This window comes from Molothrus ater, chromosome 5 (genome assembly GCF_012460135.2).
Source record: "Molothrus ater isolate BHLD 08-10-18 breed brown headed cowbird chromosome 5, BPBGC_Mater_1.1, whole genome shotgun sequence".
NCBI lineage: Eukaryota > Metazoa > Chordata > Aves > Passeriformes > Icteridae > Molothrus > Molothrus ater.
Window position 1 is genome coordinate 53,051,135 of NC_050482.2, and position 21,170 is coordinate 53,072,304.

A 21,170-nucleotide genomic window follows, 5' to 3' on the forward strand; every position below is an offset into this window, starting at 1 on the left:
TGTAACTCTTCACAGCTCTGCCTGTAGGCATTTCACACTGAAGCCAGGAAAGTCTGAAACTTTGGGGGAATTGCAGGGAGGTTGGGGGAGATGGATGGTTGGATCTTCTTTGGGAAAAACATCACCTTCTGACAGATGTTTACCCTATGGTTGATACATAGGGAACACCAGAGACCACCAGCAGTACAGTAACTCCTAATCAGCAACAGATGCAAGTCGGAATATATGAAATGTGCAATGTACAATAATTAGTAACACACTGCACCACGCATGGTACATGAGTTCTACTGTCAACTCCAGCAACCTCCTGTTTGGTGAAGCAGGCACAAGGTTACACTTCCTGACACAACAAAATGTTTCAGTTTAAAAAATTTATTCGAAGGATGCATCACAGTGACAGTCAAGGAACATTCTGGCTGGATGTTATGCCTCAGGCAAAAATCCCAAATCAGCCCCACTGCTTTCCACGCCTATGGAAAAAGCCTGGGGATTTTAAATGAAACCACACAATCCAAAATCAGAAGTGAAGCTGAAACCCTGTGAAGAGGCCACTCCCTGGGAGAGCCTGGGAGTGCTGCCTTGGACTTCACTAGGAAGGTGCACAGCAGTGATGCAGGCAAAAGGCCATGTCACAGAGTGCCTTGGGGGAATGACTGCAGAAGAGACAGGGCCACGGGAGCACTGGGAGAGGCAGCTGCCGCCATCGCTTCCACTCAAACGCGCAGCAGCTCCCGTTACCGCCGAGTACAGCGGGAGGCACTCTGATGTGTTTTCTGCACCCACTGAAAGCTTTTTGACACTGCTCTTGCCTCCACTGTTTACACTTTGAAGCAAGAGAGAGGTGCTGGGAAGACAATTAGCCTGTAGAAATAAACGTCTGCCTTTCAGAAGCCAACCTTTTTGCTTTCTTGCATCACATACGTGGATAAAAATAAGCAATCAGCCTCGAAAACTGTTGAAGCCCTCGAACACTGAATGGATCTGCTGCAACCTTCCTGGGCACCGTGCAAAGCTGATCCTTCCCTCCAGGCACCCTTAAAGGAGTGGGAGGAGAGCCATGCAGCAGATACACTGTGGGGTTTGACTAGACTGCTCCCCAGATACATTACATTACATATGGGTGGAAGGGGTTTATCCCCTTGTTCTGTGTTTCAATCTCAAACTCAACCTAGCCCTGACTTATGGACAAGGAAAGGGAGGAGTGAACATGGCAGAGAGCTGCACCTAATGTTGTATCACCTGCCGTAGCTGCACCTGCAGAGACTTGTAGCCAGCCCAGCACCATCCTGTCAAGAAACATGGGATTATCTGACTCAAGATTCAGCCACTACTTGAGGAAGAGCAAGGCAGAGAGGGAACATAATTTCCATGGAGTTCAGTTGGTGCAAGGTGACAGAAGGGAAGGACTGTAAGGAGCCTTCAGAACTCACTCCACACACAGGAATTCAGCCAGTGCTTTTGTCACAGGAACATTACTCATTCTTTCCTGCTTCCCTTGTCTTTTGTTACAGAACTCAAACCCAACATCTACAACAACTAAAGAAGCAATTATGGGCACGTCACTGAAATACTGCAAGGACAGAACTATTCCAAATTCACAGTGCACCCTCACTGCCTGCTGACAATTGTACCTGCTACAGGCCTGACTCTGTACCAGCTCACACCCTGCAAGGGGGTGGAGCAGCACTGCCTCAGGTACCATCAACACCTTGCAAACCAATGATGGAGGCAGATGCTGAGCCAGGTTTTCAAATGTGGGCAGCACAGTATCGTTTGCCAAACCCATGCAATGAACAACTGCGTATTTTCCTTTGAGGTACATCAACAGCTGGCCCCACTGAAGAAGTGATCTAAAACATCTGCTACCCACATTTTGGGGGGGGGGCTGCTGAGTCAGTATGAAAGCCACTCACAGCAGTGTTCCTGAGCAACCAAAACTGAAATTCAAGTTGGTCAAACAGATCTCTTAATTTCCACAGTGCTGCTGGCTAGCAGATGGCAAGCAATCACATACAAATGTGGACATTTTAATTTCAGTCAAATTTGGATCCTTGCAATGCAAACATACAAAGGGTACATACCCTTTATCCCGGCACAGGCACTTTCCAGAAAGGAATAATGACATATTGCAAGGGGAGAGTCTGCCTGAGCTGCTTCAGGTATTGATCCTGACACCTAAATGGTATCCTCTCAGGAAAGCAAGGTTATTTCCCTTCTCCATGTATTTTTTTCTGGACAGATGTCTTGGCCTGAATTGTTGTTCAGATTCCAGATATCTTTTGAGGTTCAGTGCACATGGGTAAGAACAGAAGGGGCAGTGTCCCGTGTTCCCACAGTATGGTATTGCTACTCTTGCAGGGATCCACCCTTCTTCACCACTTCCCTTAACTCTTACTTTCTCTCCAGCAATCACTCAGGTGCAGGACAACACATGATGCATCCATCTCCCCTCAGTTTCCTCCAAGTTTAGGCATTCACTTCACACAAGTCAGAAAACATATTTGGCCTTTTCTTACTTTTATTTAAAGACCATAAATCCCTCCTTCCTTCTCTGGAGGAGCTAACAGGACTTGTTAAGCCTTCTGGTTCCCTCTGCTGCTGTAAAAAGGTGCAGAGTTTCCAAATGTGACCAGCTGCTGCACAGAGGCCCTGCTACAGTCTTGGAAAACATCCAGAGTTCACAGACCTCCTGAGAACCTCCCATGGGATGCTGCCAGCCTCCCTGCACCGCTGAGCTGGGGGACGTGGTGCTGTGAGCCTCTCTGAGCAGAGAGGCTTCCAAAGACCCTCTTCTTGGCCCCAGGTCTTTGGAAACAGGCTTCAGAACTGACTGTCTACACAGTGCATAGGGCTAAAAAGAGTGGTCTGGCTCTGCCATAGAGATCAAGAAGTCAAAACACTTAAGCTTTCAGTTTCTACTAGACTTCCATGATACCATCTTTGAAAAGATCAAAGCCAGGCATCCTGCTCACAGAGACAGAGAGTTAGACAGCAACAGAGCATCTCCTTACCAGCCCATTGACATCCCAGACTCACAGCTAAGAAAAAGGGGAGCACAGAGACCCCAACTCCCCAGAATCTCTGCATAGTTGCCACCTGGCAGAGCCCAGGGCTGGTGCAGGGCAGTGAGCCAGGTTGAGCATGTCAGGAGATGTACCATTTCCATATGCAAAGGCAGTGCCTACCCCTACTTTACATCCCTTCCAGCTTCCCAAGAGTCAGGGAGAAAGCTCCCACAGTTAGGCAGCTCTTGCTGCACCAAAACGAGAGGCATCAAACTCCCTCTCTAGATGGTTACAGCTGCACTTGCCACTGGTACTCTTCTGCGTGAGCAGTGAGGAGACAGCAAGCCTCAACATCCCCGGACTGAAATAGCTGCACAAGTACAAGGTTGGTTGGTACACGCTCCAGGGAGGTGGTGTTTCCCAACATTACATTTACACATGTAAAACAGAGGTAAATTGGCACTAGCTGACAGCTTATCCAGCACCCTGAGGCAGCAGGACTCCCTGTCAGAAAATCACTAGCATTCACTGGGAGAAGGCATTGGGCAACCTGATGGAAACAGACTGTGGAGTATTTGCTGTATCTGGATACCATCCTTAGGCTGCCCTTAAAAATGGGTGGCACACCAAAGCAGTGAAAACTATGTCTTAATGTCCCCACCAGCCACTGACTTCAAGTGTTATTGAGCGCCTCCATCGACAGCTTCTATCAACAGCTTCCATTAACAGCAGTGCTTCAGACACAAGGGGTGGTATCACTGAAAATTGTCTAAGGAGGGAAGTACTGTACAAAAGTTCAAATATAAGATGCTTTTCTCCAACAAGCACACTTCAGGAACAGAAACCACAGTGATTAACACAAGTACGTACATCTAGGTCAGCTCTCAATAACCTGAGCAGATACCAGGTCACAGACTCATTTGGTGGATGAGTCCTTTCTTTTCTCTTTTATTTTTTTAAACACAGTTATATTGACTTCAATGAATTTTTCCTACTCTTCAACCACTAGATCAGCCTGATGACGTATTTATCTAAATGAAACTGAAGACACTTTCTCTCACACTAATGATAAGACTAAGAAAGATCATTGTAGCACACCACCAGATATTAAAAGCAGAAATTTTAGGAAGGTTTACAGTTATACTTGAGGCCATGAAACGAAACTGTGCTTTCATTACCAGCTGTGGAGTTTTAGGCTTGGACCTGCTGCTCAAAGTCCACAGAGAGGGTAAGGGAAAAATCAGCCAGTATTTCCATCCTTCTCTGTAATTTGAAACCACTGAGACATATCTCAGGGTATAAATCACACAACTCTATAAATAAAATAAATTACAATTTTGTACTCTTTGGAAGAAAGCTGACACCAAATTCATGCAGCAAATCCAAGAAAAAATAAGCCAGGCCCACGGCCCAAGCACATAAGAGGCTCCCCCTTATTCTGAGGGAGGAAGCTTCACCATCACCATTAGTTTGCCATTCCCCAGAGGACTTACAGCTACAGGTAGTCTACAGTACACTAAATGTCTGTCTGAACATAGCACCTGCAGGTAGAGCCAAGTGCTTATTAACAGAAAGTGCTACCAGCAAAACTCCTGCAAATCCCTGTGGAAGGCTGAACTCCTCTTTTCAGGTAAATAAATGGGGAATCTTCCCAGTTAGTGCCAGTCCCAAGCTCACAGCCCACAGATACCTACAACTGTTTCTCTCTGCTACTTGCAGTGTCCCACTTTTTAAACACTCACTGTCACTTGTATGACCCAAAGTATGACCTCTCCCTGGCACAGCCTTTTTTAAAGAAAAGCTGCTATGTACATATTTAAAAGCAAGTAACCCGCTACCAGAAAAATACTTAAGTTTTGTAAAAGCCAATTATCCTCTGTGGTAAAAGGATCAGATAAACACAGTTTTGAAAGTGTGTGGTTAGAAAATGATTAAATGTATCATTTTGGCTCTTTTGTAACAAATTAAAAGATGAGACTGACAAATTCTTTCATTTCATATCATTAAATAAATCTTCCAACAGAAAATTGTCACATAAATTCTCTTCATAAACACCCTATTCAGTTTCAAAGTGGGGGGACAAAAGTGCATTATAAAGTACTTCGAGAAATTTATTGCTTCTATTGTCTGTCCCCACTCCCACCCATACTACATAGCAAAGAAAGGGGGAAAACACCTTGGAATCCACCAGTACAAAACCAGCCAGAGCTTTGCCTGCCAAAGATACCAGGATCCTTGGCGGTGCCTATAACCCACCCTGTCAAGAGCCAGAGCTGTAGTTCCTGTAAGCCTCTGTCTTCTGTACATGACACAAGCATGACTCTTCAGGGAGTTTACAAGAAATATGAATGAGCACAAGCAGACCCATTTATCAAAATCCTTGGAAAATGGGAAGTTGCATTTCTTACCTCATTTCTAAGAAAATGAGTTTTACGCGGTGGCACATGCCTACCTGTTCCTCCACCATCCCCCAACAACCTTCCAGCTCAGAGGCAGATTTCCACTCCCTCTGGACAACAACTACAGTGCTGTGGATGGCCACTGACAACTCCAAGTGTTATGGAAACTAGAGATTTAGGAGAGATTACATCATTTTCCCCCATGGAAGGGAAGGCTGGCAGCAAGCTGAACTTTTGTCAGGCATTGGAGAAGCAATACAGGACTGTGTTGAATGACACAAAGATAGAAACAGCATTCATCAACCCAAACATGTAGCCAATCACCTCTGGGTTGTGGCCACAATTGAATAGAATATGGAGACCACTCACCATCTGAGCAGCCCATCCTGATACGGGGTCTGAGCAGCCCACCCTGCCTCACAGCTTGCTCTGCCTTTCCCCAGGGTTTCCTCCCCACACCATGCCTGGATATCACCAAAGGGGCCACCAGCTGCTTTTCTCAGTGAGATCAAACCTTTCCTGAGGGTACAGCACTCAGCCAAGCACCACCAGCCTCTCAGATAAATCCATCAGTAATGTCAGAAAGATGACAGACCTCCACCTAGACTTCACTCCTGTTTTCCACAATCCCGTGGGGAAACACATGCAGGCAAAACCTTGAAGTCAACAGCCCCTCCATGGCACTTTTCCCCCAAGTCAGTCCCCACAGCTGTCACAAAATATGGGTGGAAGAAAGCAGAGCAGCAGCCTCTGGCACACCACTACATGATGAACATGGAAACCCACTCCCACCATGAGACACGTATTTTTATTTTTCTGTGGATAATCACAAAAGAGTAGGGACAAACTCCTTGGATAGAGAAAGTTGAGCTCAAATGCCCTACATCCAATTTTAACAGAAATTGTTTGCAGCACTTAATTGCAAGAAAGCCACAATTAATTGTGCTACAGTATCAGTAAACACACTGGTCACATCATTAGAGCCCATTATTTTTCCCTCCAAGAAATTACATTACTACATTATTGATGCAACAATCCAGTGTAATGAAGTGGTGCTTTGCATCCTTTTTTCTGCTTTACACTAAGTTCACAGAGCTATAGCCCCAATACCAAATTTAGTAAGGGCTCTTTTGGTTGCCTTTTTTTTTCCAGTAGGTCAAAAATTCCAGTCAACAACCTAAAAACAGCTGCAGAAGAAGTTAAAACACCTGTCCCTAATCAACTGCAAAGGCTTGGGTTTCTATTTGATACAACTCAAAATTACAGCTATTTTTCTAAATACTCTGCTTCAACAGTGAATATTTTTACCTCATATTTTTACTTGGACAGACTATTTTCAGAAAGGCATTCAAGAGAGATTATGCCAGAAAGCAGTAAAATAGCAAGCAAGCTGCTTATGTAAATACTGAACTTCTTTGAACTTAAGGGGAAAGAAAAGGGGCAGTATCCAGAAGGTCAGCACTCCTAATGAAGGGAGCACATATGAAACACAGGGAAGGAAAAGTTGCCCATGCCAAAATGGCAAAAGAAAACTTAGAGAAGTGATCATGAAAGGAGCTCAGAACAGTAGAACACTCAGTCCTGGAGCTCTTACTCATTCACAGGGTTACTAAAAGCAATAAAGGTTATTCCTGTCATACTGCAGGAAGCAGCCTCAGTTTGCAGTGCCCATCAGGAGAGCATGGCTCTGCAGCACAAAGGGCAGCAACACCCACATTGCACATCTTGTGCAATGCCTACAAAGGCTGTCCAAGCAAAGCTTTGGCTAAAACACAAACCAGTACTTCCTCTGCAATTATTAATATAGGATTAATATAATCTTTAGAAATAGTCTCCATGTGCATAACCCCAGCACGTTGTTTCCCAGCCACTCCTTTGCAATTATACAGTTCCACAAATCCCTGCTATGCTGGGAAAAGGAGAGGGCTCTTTAGAGTAACTTTAAATTCACTCTTTCAGTCTTGCATCTTGGCTCCCCGCAAAAAATTCAGCAGTTGCTCAAGTTCCCACTTTGCAACTCGGTCCCTTGCATGGTGCAATCACAGAATCCCCAGGTGCCTTCTTTCTGGACCAAATAACACCACTGTGGTTGACTATCACTGTACAGAAACAGTCCCTGTGGGCCTCCCCCCCCCCCAATTTCATTATCTTTTCTGCTGTTTGTTCTGTTCTTTCTCTTTTTAGAAATCAGGCTATGAAACTGAACTAATTACTTCAGGCTCAGAGGATGTTTTATGTGGTGTGCTGAATTGTTTTAATTTTTGCTTTTGCCATGGCCAACATTTGTGTTTAAATATCAACAACTTTTTGTGCATATCAGTGCAATGCCAACAGCACTGCAAACCTCTAAAGGAAGAAGGAACAGAACTCACCCCAATGATGCTTCTCAAGTCACAGTCAAGGGGAGAAGTAAACTAACAAGTCCTCATTTCCTTAACATGTTTTCCCTCTAAGTGCTGTCCTTGCCCCAAAGAGGAGGTTTCCCAGGGACTCACCCAACTCAGACCTTACCAGACCAGAAAATGTGTAAATCCCAATGCTAAAGACCCCAGTGTCTGCACTCCACCCTCTCACTCCAGACAGGAATGTCTTACCAGCACTGTCAGAAGTATGCAACACAGATTGCACAAGCAGTCAATGCTACAGGTTTAAATCTGCTCAGCAGCCAGTTTGTAGCCAGTTTTGCAGTTGGGATGTGTCTGCACTGTTTGCATGAGAAGGACCTACTAAGCAGGCAGCAGCAGCCTGGCTCCAGGTAAACTTCCAGGAAGTCTCAAAACATAGCCCTAGGTTGGGCAAAGTGGAGCCATCTGATCTCAGGCTGACAAAGGTGGTGGACAGGGTCCCATCCAGAGGAAAACCTTGCCTTGCCTCCTCAGTCAGTGAAAGAAGTCACCTGCAATAGTGGCTGACACCTGAGCATCCAGCCCTAAATATCAGAAAACACTTTGTGACTCACCAGCTCCTGCCTGACACAGCCTGTAATCAGAACATCGCCAGCCCTGATAAAGCAGTGTTCTCCCACCCATCTGATAACTCCAGTTCCTCCACAACCTCAAGGTCCATCTCGTGCCTTTCTTTCCCCATGACATCCCTGGTCAGAGGAGGCAGAGGCAGCAGACATCAGCATCCCCATCTGCTCTGGTGGTTTGAGGGCTCTCATCACCACAGGTCTCCTTATAAAACCTGCCAATTATCCCATGCATAGGCAGTTTCTGTGTGCTGAGAAGAGGTGACAGCCGATATATCCTTCCTGAAGATCATTTAGACTATCTGTACACTTAAGAAGGAATGAATTTTGGCTAGGGTGTTTTTCTCTTGTATTTAATTTTGCTTTAGAAGCATTCAGCCACCACAGTCTAACCACTGATGCATGTCAGACAGCATCACCAACTTACTTATCTTGGCTCCCAGCATTCTGCTGCAAGAACATTGCTGCCTAAGCTCATCCTTTGCATTACACTGGTGTTTATGCCATTCCTACATTTCAACCTGTGGAATATTTCAAACTACGCCTCCTTGTCTTACCCATCCTCTACCAAACATGCTCTGTAAGATGGAAGCAAGGCATCATATGCATTCCCACAGGCAGGTATTTTCCATTAAAAAGACTCTGCACCTTCCTGCTGTCTGTCTCTGCACTCAGACAGCTTGCAAAACTGCTTTCATTCTCCAGAAACAGTTGATGCACAAGGCAATTCTTTTCTGAGCGTACTGGTATAATGAAGAACTAGTTAATAGGTAAAGCGCAACAGCAAAGTAACAGCAGGTCCTAACTACTGAGGCACAGCTATGCTTGGGGTGGGGGTTTTTTCCAGGTTAGAAAAATTGTGTATTTTGAAACTCCTGCTCCCCCTTACTGAGAGCATACCAGATAATTAAACTGAACCTCTTATTTTTAAAATCTAATTTACTTTTGAAAACCTACACTGCTGGACTATTTTTAGCATTTTTCTTATATGGGCCAGCAGAAATAGGCTAGAGCCAGGTAGCACAAGGCCTCACAGGCTGTGCAATCTTCAAGCTGAACACCATTAATCAGTGAAACAATGCAAGAAAAAATCCTTTCAAATTAGGAATAACTATCTGCAGTGAGGTACTGATACTCATCTTCAGTTTTGGAAAAGCTTATCTTAAGCAAAACTAAGCCTGGGCCTACAGCTTTGACTCAGGAGTTTAATTCTTAATTCTGTAATTTGTTACCAAATGCAAGAGCTGATATTGGTGTTTGACAAGCTGTCCTTACCACCAAAATCAGTGGGAATGTTGCCCAAACAAGGACTACAGGACTGGGTTTAGCACTACCTTTGGAACAGCTTGACTTACACAGCACCCCACACAAGACATGCACTAGAGAAGTTAAATAACACAAGTAGCACAGGGATACTTCTTCTGAAGTACTGAGTTCTGTGACCCTTATTTTATAAGCCCCTAGAGAAATAACAGCATCAGAGGTACCTGCATCTAGCCCCTAGCAGCTGTCTCTGCTATATAAAAACCCAGAGCAAAATGATATACCTACTCAGATTTACAGTGAATGATTTAGTGAAATCAATTTCTGTGATACACTGGCATGCAAAGACATGCCTATGTAGTACACCAAAAATAATTTTAAAAAAATCTTCTTAGTATTCTCCACAAAGAAAGCATCTCAGTGGGTAACCAAAATGACTATGACCTCTGAAATCTCTCTTATTTCTGCTGGCAGCACTTCCCACCAAAGGTCTGGGAGTCCAGCATCCATCCCCAGGCATCCGGCCCATCTCCCCAGTGGCAGCTTGCCTTGCTGCCGGCCACATTCACTTCTTAGAGGTGACAGAGAACTCAAGGTGCTTCATCTGGCGTAAAGAACCTGCAGTCTGGGGAGTACATATGGCCCACAGCATCACAACCTCTGTTTTTCCAAATCCCGGCTGGGTAACATTCCAGAGAGAGCCTTGCAAGACTTGCTTAGCTCTTTGCAAGAAAAAGCCAGCCTTCCCTGACTAGCGACTTAATCACGGCCAAACACAACACAAGAGAAGGCACTACAGCCCAACAGTGTTTATCCAAAACTACCACAGGGCCAGAGAAACTGCAAAACACTGCAGGATGCAAAGTTTCCTTCAATTATTTAATTGCCTCAAAAATGCAAATACATTCAACATACTTCTGCTGCAACCCCAGCCCTGCTCACTTCCCCCACCTGGGAGCAATATTTCATAGCAGTGCAATTTAAAAACAGGGTGCTTTTATGAATTTTAAAGCCTCAGACTCTTGCAGGTCCAGGTGCTACTCCACAGCACTTGAGGACAGAAATCTGGTCCCTGAAGAGGCCTCTTCTCTAATCTTTTCAGGGGTTCCTGTCCTCCGGCTCATTCACCAGCGTGTCCTAAGACCTTTATGGCTGTGCGAAGTCCATGTGCTGTTCACATGAGCAAGGTCTATGCACATAAGATCTCTGGAAAAGCCACGTAAGGCTGTGAATTTGCTGACCCAGAAGTATTACCAGTCCCTCACGGCTCAGCTGCAACGCCTTCGTGTGCTCCTATCTCCTGGCGAGCATCCCACCGCCTCCCACACATCCTGCAGCACTGATCCCTCCCTGCACTTTCACTTTCAGCTGCCTTAAACCCCCACAGAAAGCTTTACTTGTCTCCTGTGCTTCCATGTATCATTCACAAGATCGCAGTACCAACATCTGAAGCACCATGGCAGGAAGAGCCCAGTCCCCAAGGGCCAGCCAAGTTCCCACCAAGCACCAACATCAGGCAGCCACACAGGGATTTACACTGCCCACAGGGGTTTACACCAGGTCTAACACCATGCTTTTAAGTGGCCTGGAACCAACTGGGATGAACAAGTCCTTCTTCCCTTATCCACCTCTGTCAGCTAAATTCATCAGGCACACAATCACCTGTCCTGAGGTCTCTTGGTACAGGGTGTCTAATTTTTGTCCTGTTCCTTATTAATCCAGTATTGTTTAAACCAAATCAAAACCAATTTCTTTTCCTTATCAGTAATGAGCCAAGAGAATCTCTGTGGGAATCTTTGAGTCTCTTGAGCGCCTTTTCAGCCTCCAAGCTGGTCCACATATTTACCACTGGATACCCTCTCACCATACTATAAAATCTCTTGGGTTGTTTTTAGGAACAATTACACCAAAAAAGGGTACTGTGCTTCCTATGAACTCAGCCTAGGAATCAAGGAAGAGGATAAAATACCATCAAGATGACAGGGACCTCTTCAGTAGAGCTCAAGAAAATGGTCATGTCCCACAAACCATGCTGTAGAACTTTCTCTTTACCCACAAACTGCCAGAGTAAGGAAGTGTGATGATGCAAGATCATCAGCACATCAGGTTAAATTTAAGTAAATGAGACAAGCCTCAGCAAGGTGTCAGCGTGCCTGTGCCCCATCCATGCTGCTGAACTGATCCACACCAACAGTGACTCCTTCTTTGGCTGCTCCCAGGAACATGCCTTTCACTCCTGCTGTCAGAACAAGCCAAGAGCTGCCTTCTCAGTGACTCATTTCACCTGATCAGTGCCCTCCTCTCTTCTGTTTTTACAAGACAGAAATGCAGCCCTATGGAAAGCAAAAGGAGTGACTTGACATCAGGTTTTATTTCTTCACATCCTTAGGATAACTATGTTACCTTCTGGGAAAATGGGAAGCCCATGCACTGCCAAACAAATGTGGCCACTGATTGAAACTCTTTGTTGTAGGAAACTACTGAAAGCAAGGGCAGACCAAGAACCAACCACATGTGACCATTTAGCTGGCACAGTCCTTCACAATGCCTGTGGTTTTTTCAGGCTGCCTAACTGAACACTTCTGGCAAAGTAACCAGAGGGTATTAAGCTGGCCATACAAGCTCTGGGGTAATTTTCACTTCATGTCTTTTGAAATCTTTAAAATACTTATCAGGTACATAACAACTGCAATTACAGATTTCTGCAGAGATGGTGCAGTATGTTGCTTTTGGTCAACAAGTAAACAAGGACAAGAGCAAAGAAAGAAAATAGTCCCTACTTAATTTTTATGCCTTGCTAAAGCCTCCTATATGCTGGGCAAAGGAAAACAGCCTGCAGACAGAGCCATGGGCAGGACTGCTGGCACAAAGGGACTGGCAGGAAGGCATCGCTGCCAGAGCTGGGCATGATGACCCAGCCTGGGAAACTGAGGCAGCAGGAATCTTGAAAGTGGGAGGAGACAGGGAAAGTGAAGAGGCACTGATGTGATTTATCATCCACCAAGCATCCACTTCAGCCCCACGAATACATAGAATTCTACCCTACTCAGGGACATGAACAGTGGCAGTGCTGCTGCGCATCACACTCACTGCAAGAAAACACAGCCTGGTGATAAACTCCCTCATCCATCCCCTCCTTGCTTTTCCTGTACATCCTTTGCTGGGCCAGCAACAGAAGTATTTTGCATGAAAGCTCCTAATTTCAGCAAACTACCTGAAAGGAGCCCCTCCCCCCTCTTTCTGCACTACACATTGGCCAGAAGATGTTATTCCCGGCAGAGGACTTCATTCCCAACACCCACATGCTACAGGAAACAGTTCTCTCCACCTCTGGTGTCATCTCATAGAGTGGGGCTTTCTTCTTTCACATCTGCATTAGAGGAAAGGTGAGGAAAAGACCATGAAGTTTTTTGCCTAACTTCTGAGATAGGAGAACTCAACCCCTAACCAGGCAGGGGAGAAAGGTTTCAGGCTGTAAATGTTCCCAGCCACTGCACTACCAGGTATTTACTCTGGACAATGTGGAAGGTTTGTGACTGACAACTGCTTGGTATGACACACACTGCAGAAACACCAACACACTAAGAGTGGTGTCTTTTTCATTTTTATTAACTTTGAGCAGTGGAAGAGAGAGCATTAGCAGGAGCACTAGGAAAAGGCACAAAGTTGTCCCTAATGTTCACCTGCACCTTATGTCACCAGCTCACAGGATGGCTGAAAAACTACATGAAGCTTGTCAGCACTCAGCAAAAAAGCCAGGAACCCAATATACTGCTAAAACAATACTGTTATTCCCCTAACATGCTCCTTGTATACACAATCACATTTCCAATCATCATTCCAAAGCCTCATTTACATCAGAAACTAAGTAATGTAGATGCAGCCTGAAAACTCCCTAGCGTGGCCAAGGCTATAAATGCTATTAAGGTACTTTCCAACATGACAAAAAGAATAATCATATTGGCAAACATAAGCTTTATGATTATCCTGGGTGCCTCCAGTATAACCAATTCTGGGATTTTTTAATTTTTTTTTTTATGTTAGACTCATAACTGAAACAAATTACATGAATCAAAACATCCAGAGGGGAAACAAACCTTCATCATCCAGTGAGTCAAACCCTCACCTCCCAATGGGTCTCTACTTCCCAGTCCTACCATTGCTCCCTTTTCAAGGTGTCCTCTCAAGGCAACAGAGGCTTTCAAGAAGCACACACACACTGATGATCCTTCTGTTCCACTCTGGTCAAAGCAACCCACCCTTCACTACAGAGAAGGAGCATGGTTTCTGCACTACCATCCCAGTTCCCACCAGCATCACTAGCCACAAACCACAAACAGGCAAAACCTTCTTGGGGATTTCTCCCCCTCTCCCCCTCCCACCACACCTGGAATGGAGAGGAGACAAATTCACAACTTGTTCAAAGATGGTGTGGAAGTTTGCTTGGGAGACTGTCAGGTAAGAGAAACAAGCAAAACTACAGATCATTTGTTGCACCACCACTCATGTCAACCTCAAGTGCCCTGGAATAGATGGAAAAACAAACAGCAAAGACCTCTAAGTATAATATACTGGCACATATAAGAAACTTCAACTATATTCCTTTTTTTTTAAGTAGCAAAAAAATACAACGGAAACATAATGGGGGTGGAGGGGGAAGGATATTCTTGGAATTATAGTTTAAAATAAGGCCAAAAAAATAGCATAAAATTCCATTTTGTGTCCAAATATTCCCTATCATCTTAGCTGAAATAAGTTTCAGATTGATTTTTGCACTGTCCCTAAGGCCATAATGGCATCCTGAATGGTTCAATTACAGCAAAAAGCAGAGAAGTAACAGATAACAGTATGCTTACCAGTAAAAGGAGGGTATGGTCTCTGTGTGCACATGTATGTATACATATGAATCAAAATTGAAAAGAATTTATTGATTTGGTTAAGCTTTGCTAATATATTGGTACTGCTCATCTGCTCAGAGTCCCCCTAGTTCGCCTGAATTAGGAGAAGAGGCTGAGGTTACACTGAGGTTAGCTGACACGTGTCAGCCAAGCCTGACCTAATCCTGGGTTTCTAACTAGTTTGATCTTCTTCTCTAAATAATATTAAGAAGAGGAAGGAACCACAGGGATGTAGCTGGGTTCCAAATCACTATTTTTAGAAGCTGTACACAAACAGACAAGGCAGAGTTGTGCATGCTGACTCCTCCACAGAAAACTCCATCCTGTGATCCCCCAGCTCCCCAGCTGAGTACCTCCCACCAAAAGTTCTGTCGCAAAGACATGGAGATCCCCAAAGACTGAAACAGGAAAAACCAATTTTCTTAACTCTGTATTAATTCAAGTGTTTTCTAACGCCATCCCTCCTCCCAGTGAAAGAGGACCTCCATAATACCCAGCAGGTGACTTTGAGCTACTTGGACCTACCATGCAAGCTCCCCCGTTAAAACAACCTATATGGATTTACTCCAATGATCTGCACTGGATCCAAGACCTGGGGAAACTTCTCATTCACCTCAAAGCATTTCTCAGACCTGGCATAAAAGTAAGGGTTTGATGAGCAATAAAGAAACTACAATAATATGGCTTAAACCACAGAGGTGCCAGCTTTTACTGCCTTTCATTGAGCACACAGTATTTTTCTCCCCCTGTTCCAAGGGAAATAACACTCCATGCAACTGTTATAGGATGTAAAACGTGCACTGTGCTGTTCAGATGGAGCTCATAATTGAAACATTTAAGCATCAATGAAATCCCAAATGTAAAGTTTTTCATTTTCGTTCAGCCATGAAGTTAAAATTCTGGGGGGGAGGAGTGGAAACTACTATCTCAGAGTGCTTTTAAAGTCTATTTTTTTCTGATATAGTAATCAGAAAGATTACTAAAAAGCTCAGTCAATATACCAGCAGTTGCTGCCATACTCCAGCAGCTTGCTGCTGACGGCATCACCTGCCTTGCCAATGCTATCCCTGCCCTGTCCCACACATGAAGTTATCAAGGGGCTTATCAAGGATGCATGGTCTGCTGCCTGCAACACATGAAGGAGTGCAACTACCTTCATCCACAGGCTTTTGAGCCTGTAAGAGCAATGAGCAGGCTCCTGTTGGAGAGTGGGGCTCCAGTTGAGGCAGCTGTGCAAGCTCAGGCCAAACACTCCCAAAAGGAGCCCAGCAGGCTCAAGGGCCCGTACAAAGAACCAGCTCAAACATCTTTGTCTGAAGGCACATGACCATCATTTATAGGAAGGAGAAGGTTATCTTGCAATACTGCTCTTATTCAGCAGCTTTCAAGATGACCAAGTATGATATCAGGCTATAAAACCTCAGCTGAAACCACTAAACACTCTGCACAACTTATAGGGAAGCCCTGAAAGGCTGGTTTGCGTCTTGCAGATCCTCAGACCACCTTCCCCAACACTCGTGTTCACAAACTCTGTTAGAGTCATCTTGGACTGCATCACACACAAACTCATGCACTTTACATACTTGCATCCCATGATCTTCAGGGGTTGCCTGTTTCACAGTCTGGATGAACTTAAGGGTGTTGAATTTCGCCTGGAAATTTCTCAAAGGTTTGACATTTGCCTCCCAGACAGAGGCACCTCTCCCCACAAAAACTTGTCTGCAGATAAGGTACTGCTACAGAGTCTGCTTCTGCACTGCTTTCCATCCCCAGCCTTCACTCAAATCACACTGGCCATGGTACCTCCAGAAAGGACCCCACCACTGCTTCTTGTCCACACCTGCTGGACCAAATCCACGGATTCCAGTGCTTGTGTGGTCATGTGCAACCCAGCTGGGAAATGACACTCCAACTTACAGAACCTCAAGAGTACAAGACCTGTCTCTTCTCCTGGACAGGTGCAAAGAGATGTGAGAAGTCTGCTACCTGTTCAGTTGTGCTATCATGATGTTTCAAGTACTGAGGATGGAGGAAGGATGAACTTGTGGTTAGGCCACTAAACAGAGATGCAGCTTCCAGCAATCCAAGCCTTCTGCTACAGATGGCCGGTCAAATAATCTCTCACACCAGACTTCCCCACCTGTTTTAAGTGCCTGAAAAGGAAACATTTGCAGCCAAACATGGAGCACTCAAGACATCAAAATGGTGAGGACTATATAAACAGATACATACCTCACTCGTGAAGAAACAGACTGTGTTTAATGGTTTATAATGCCTGGTTTAGTTACCTTGAAAGTACTTAGGAGCAGGCAACACACCCTTGGATTAAAACTAAATAAACATTTACAGCAGTAAAAAATGGCTTTTACTGTAGGGAGGCCTGGCTCTTGCACCTGTAATTCTAAATATATTTAACAGGATGCCAAACTATGTATTATAAGAGGCTAAAAAGCAAAACAACATTATAGATATTTGCAGAGAAAGCAGGTAGGCATAGGGAGAGAGACAAAACAAAATGGATAACTTGCTAGGGTCTGATTCAAACATCTTAGAAAACTGCTATTTTCTCAACTCAGGACTGAGCTACCAAGGAGATTTGTGGCAGCTAAAACTACAAAAAAATGGAGATGAAAATTAGGTTTTGTGTCCCTAGAAGGGAGATAAATGAGGGTCAGAATGAAGTTCATTTAAATCCACTGAGCTGATACAGAGGGAGTTAGAGAGAGCCGCAAAACAAAATGAAAGGCTCAGTAGGAGCCTGCACAGCCAGTGCTGCAATGTCAGAAACACAACACAGTGCCATCTGAAACCTACAAGCACCATAGCAGGACTCAAGGAAAAAAAACAACGGTGGCGCTCCTGGGGAAGCCATGCCTGCCTGCACCAGCGCTGGAATAACACACCTGGGTCCTGCAACACAAGCCCCCGGGGTCAGACGCATTTTGAGGGGTGGTTCAGCAAAGCCTCTGGGGAGAACATCCACTGCTGGAGTAAAACCACCAGAGGAATAGAACTAAGCAACATCTATTTACAGCAGAGAGGAATATCTGCTCCTTTCTTTCGCTCCCTCGGCATTCTCCTTTGGGTCTCTTATGGGAGAGAAGGTGCCTTAAGACAATAGATAATTAGCTGTAATGCATCCTCTGTGGCTTTAACAACTTAACAAGGCTTATCTGGAGACGTGATCTAGGCTTCCAGTTACCCTTGTTCTCCCAGTTCCCTTCCTCTTCCACACCCCCCCCCCCCCAAAATATTTGCATCTCAGCGTGACAGGTATTTTGACTTTAAGCTTAATAAAAGTGTTTGCATGTGTCTGTGCACGCTTAGGAGAAGCTATGAAAAAAACCACCCTATTTTAACTCTGCCTCCCTGAAACACGTCTCGTTCCATTTCACTTCCCTGACAAACAGAGGGAGCTGAAATAAGGAACATGAACTTTAGAATGCCACTCTACCGAAGGACAACTTATTAAAAACATTAGATTCATCGTTTAAAAAACGAAGGGAAAAAATGCTCAGGAAGTTGATGCATCACGGTGTTGCATTTGTGTCAAGCTCTGAGTAAACATGCAGCAACATGAATGAAATCTGTCCAGAAAGACTGCATTTCAGCGCCAACCACGCAATCGCTGGCCAAACCACTGCATATGTAACAAAAGTTTGATCTCGCCTGCAAGCGCTCAGCTGCGCTTCTGCCATTTCCTGTGGAAAACTGAAGCTCTGAACCACTGTCTCTCAGCCAGCCCTCGCCGACACCCAGCCAGCTGCCCCTGAATTCACGCCCATCACGCCGCGGCAAAGCCGTGCGGGGGATGCTCGGCAGCTCCCCTCCAGCCCTCCCCGGGCCCGGCACCGCCGTGCAGGGGCAGCCGCGCCGCTGCTCCCTCCGCAGCCCCCGGCCCCGGCGGCAGGTGCGGCGGCGGCCCGCCCAGCGCCCGGGGGGGCGGACGGGGCCCGCCCGCCGCAACAGGTGGTCGGTGGCGCCCGGTCCCGCCCGGCGGCCGCACTTACCGCTGGCATTCTTTCCGCAGATGAGGTGCTGGTAGGGCTGCAGCAAGCCCCAGAGCTCGGGGTCGTTGTTGACCGTCTGCTCCAGCGCCTCCAGGGTGAAGCGGGGTGCCTCGGCGCCCTCCTTCTCCTTCTCGGCCGGGGCGGCGGCGGCGGCCGGGGGGCGGCCGGGCGGCGGGAGCGGGGCGGCGGGACCGGCCAGCACCCGCGCGTGGATGTCGCGGAAGAGGCTCTCGGTGCCGGCGGTGAGGTAGATGGCGGCGTGCTCGTGGATGCGCAGGGCCACGCGGCTGTCCACCATCCAGCGGTAGAACTTGCCCACGGAGAAGGCCAGTCCGCACCGGGCCGACTTACCGCGGCTGAAGCGGTCGCCGCCGCTGCTGCTCATGTTGTAGAGGGAGAGGGCGCCGAGGGCAGCTGCCGTGCAGCGGGCCGCCAGCGTCCAGCCCAGGACGATCTCCATGGCGCTCCGCACCTCGTGCTTAGTGCACTTGGCGAAGCGGAGGCTCAGTCGCTGTGCCTCCCGAGCGATGCGCACCAGCGCCCGGCTCACCAGCGTCGAGAGCCGCGCCGCCGCATCCCGGCTCCCGGGGCTGGCGGCGCCCGGCGCCCGCGGCTCCCGGCGCGGCGGCGGCGGCAGCAGCAGTGCCTCCACCTCCTCCAGGCTCCAGGGGACCTCCTCAAGGTCGGGCAGGAGCCGGGAGCACTGCTGCCCCGCGCAGTCCAGCACCTCGGAGTCTTCCGCTAGGACGGTGTTGACGGTGTCGAAGCTGTTATGCCGACTGTGCATGGAGTCAGTTAGGTGCGGCCAGCAGCTTCCTCCATAGGGGTACGCGGGGTGCGAATCCGAGCAGCACAGCGACAAGTTGGAGGAGCGCACAGAGTCCGCCGCACCACCATACCCGGAGTCCAGCGTCAGGTCTTCCAGCGTCCTCACCGCCGTCTTACCTCTCCGGGCCATCGCCGCACTTCATGCTGCACCCGACGGACCCGGGCGGGGAGCGGCTCACGGGAACGCGGGGGGAGAGAGCAGCGAGCGGGCGCGGCGCGACCCGCCGGCCGATTCGCTTCGCCCGCTCCGCCAGACAGCGAAGCGCCGGAGCTGCCTGCGCCCTGCTCCTGCTGCCGCCGGCCGAGCCCCGCTGTCGGCCCGGCTCCGGCTCCTGCACTGCGCCGCGCCGCCGGCCCGACACCGCACCGCAGCGCAGCACCGGCCAGCGGGCGCGGGGGGCGGGGCCATGCAAAGCGCCGCCGTCTCGCAGCCAATGAGGCGGCCAGAGGGCGGAGACATGCAAAGCAGCGCGCCCGGCGGCCAATGGGACGGCGCCCTGCGGCGGCCGCGCCTCCCTTGGCTGGCCCCGCGGGGCCGCTCCGCGCGGCGCGGCGCGGGCCGAGCCGGGCCGGGCCGGGAGGGGGCGCGGCCCGTGCGGAGCCGCCGTGTGCCGCGCCCGCGGGGGCTGCCAGCTCCGCGCAAGGCAGCACCTCTAGGGCTGGGACTGCGCGCTGCAAAGCACAGATATGTTAATGCGGGTCTGGGCCCGCTGGCAGCCGGGGGAGTGCGGCCATCCGTGTCTTCTGTCCCCGCGGCTGGCAACAGCACGGCTCTGCTGCATGCATCTACGCCGTTCCCCAGGCGTACGAGCTAGAGCCCCGCTCCGGCCCGCACTGGGTTTTCACACCAGCAGTTCCCTGATGTTGCTATAAACAAATGACAGGGAACGCAAGCACTCACACATCTCATCAGACAGACAAGATGTTTTGAAATCAAGCAGAAACTGCCACGTAAGAATTCCAGCCTTCACTCGAGTCAGGAAGAGCAATTTCCAAATAATTAAAACAAGTACAATAAAACCCTTTGACATTCTTGACGTTAACCCATTAAGTATCGTGAAGGCTTTGACAAGTAAGAATTATACTGGGCTTAGGGCACATTTTCTATGCATAGTTAGATGGGTTTTGTGCAAGACAATTTATCCTCGACTAATGTATTTTAATCTCACATTGTAGGCTTTAGCTTTTTTAGCAGTTGCCTGACTAATGTCCCAGGCAACAGAGTGAGAATGTATATGTTTTTGTGCTCTGGTTTTGAAGAAATCTTTCACCCTTTTAAGCATAAAATACTAGCAAATTTCTATCCCTTTAAGGATAAAAGCCTAGCAAACACATTTCTCTATCATGCCAACAGAGGCAGCCAAAATTCTTGGACAGACAAGGCAAGTCATGTAAGAGATTTCCCCATCCAAGCAAGCCTGGCACTCCTTCAACATCAACATAGAGGAAAGGCAGGAGCACAACTACAGGTAGGGTCATTTGTCAGTCAGGCTGGGGAGAACTATAACACCACCAAAAACACCAAGAGGGGGTTGCTTTCCAAACGAAGTCAAGTGCTGGCAAAAACTGCTTTCTCAGCATACTCTTGGCCCTTCCACAAGATGCAGTGTGGGTTTCCACAGATTTCCCAAACACCACCATATCCTGGTAAAAGGTAGAAGAGCTGAGAAGAGGAGCAATCAGAACTTAAGCCCCCGTCACAAGTGAAGTAAGATGCCGAGGCCCATGCTGCTGGCAACAGCCCGTCTCGAGGCTGGCTCACCAAAAATGAGAGCATACCTCGAGAGCAACATCCT

At 47.5% G+C, this 21,170-nt stretch overlaps 1 protein-coding gene across 4 annotated transcripts in view; it reads right to left on the reverse strand.

Annotated features, from left to right (window-relative positions):
- Positions 1 to 19,652, reverse strand: part of ABTB3 (ankyrin repeat and BTB domain containing 3) — a 174,936-nt gene extending 155,284 nt beyond the window's left edge. For all 4 annotated transcript variants that reach the window (XM_036400354.2, XM_036400355.2, XM_036400353.2 and 1 more), the window contains exon 1: positions 18,547 to 19,652. In XM_036400354.2, coding sequence (XP_036256247.1) covers positions 18,547 to 19,504 — 958 coding nt within the window. In that variant the 5' untranslated portion in view covers positions 19,505 to 19,652. The remainder of the gene's footprint in view (positions 1 to 18,546) is intronic.
- Positions 19,653 to 21,170: the final 1,518 nt, after the last annotated feature.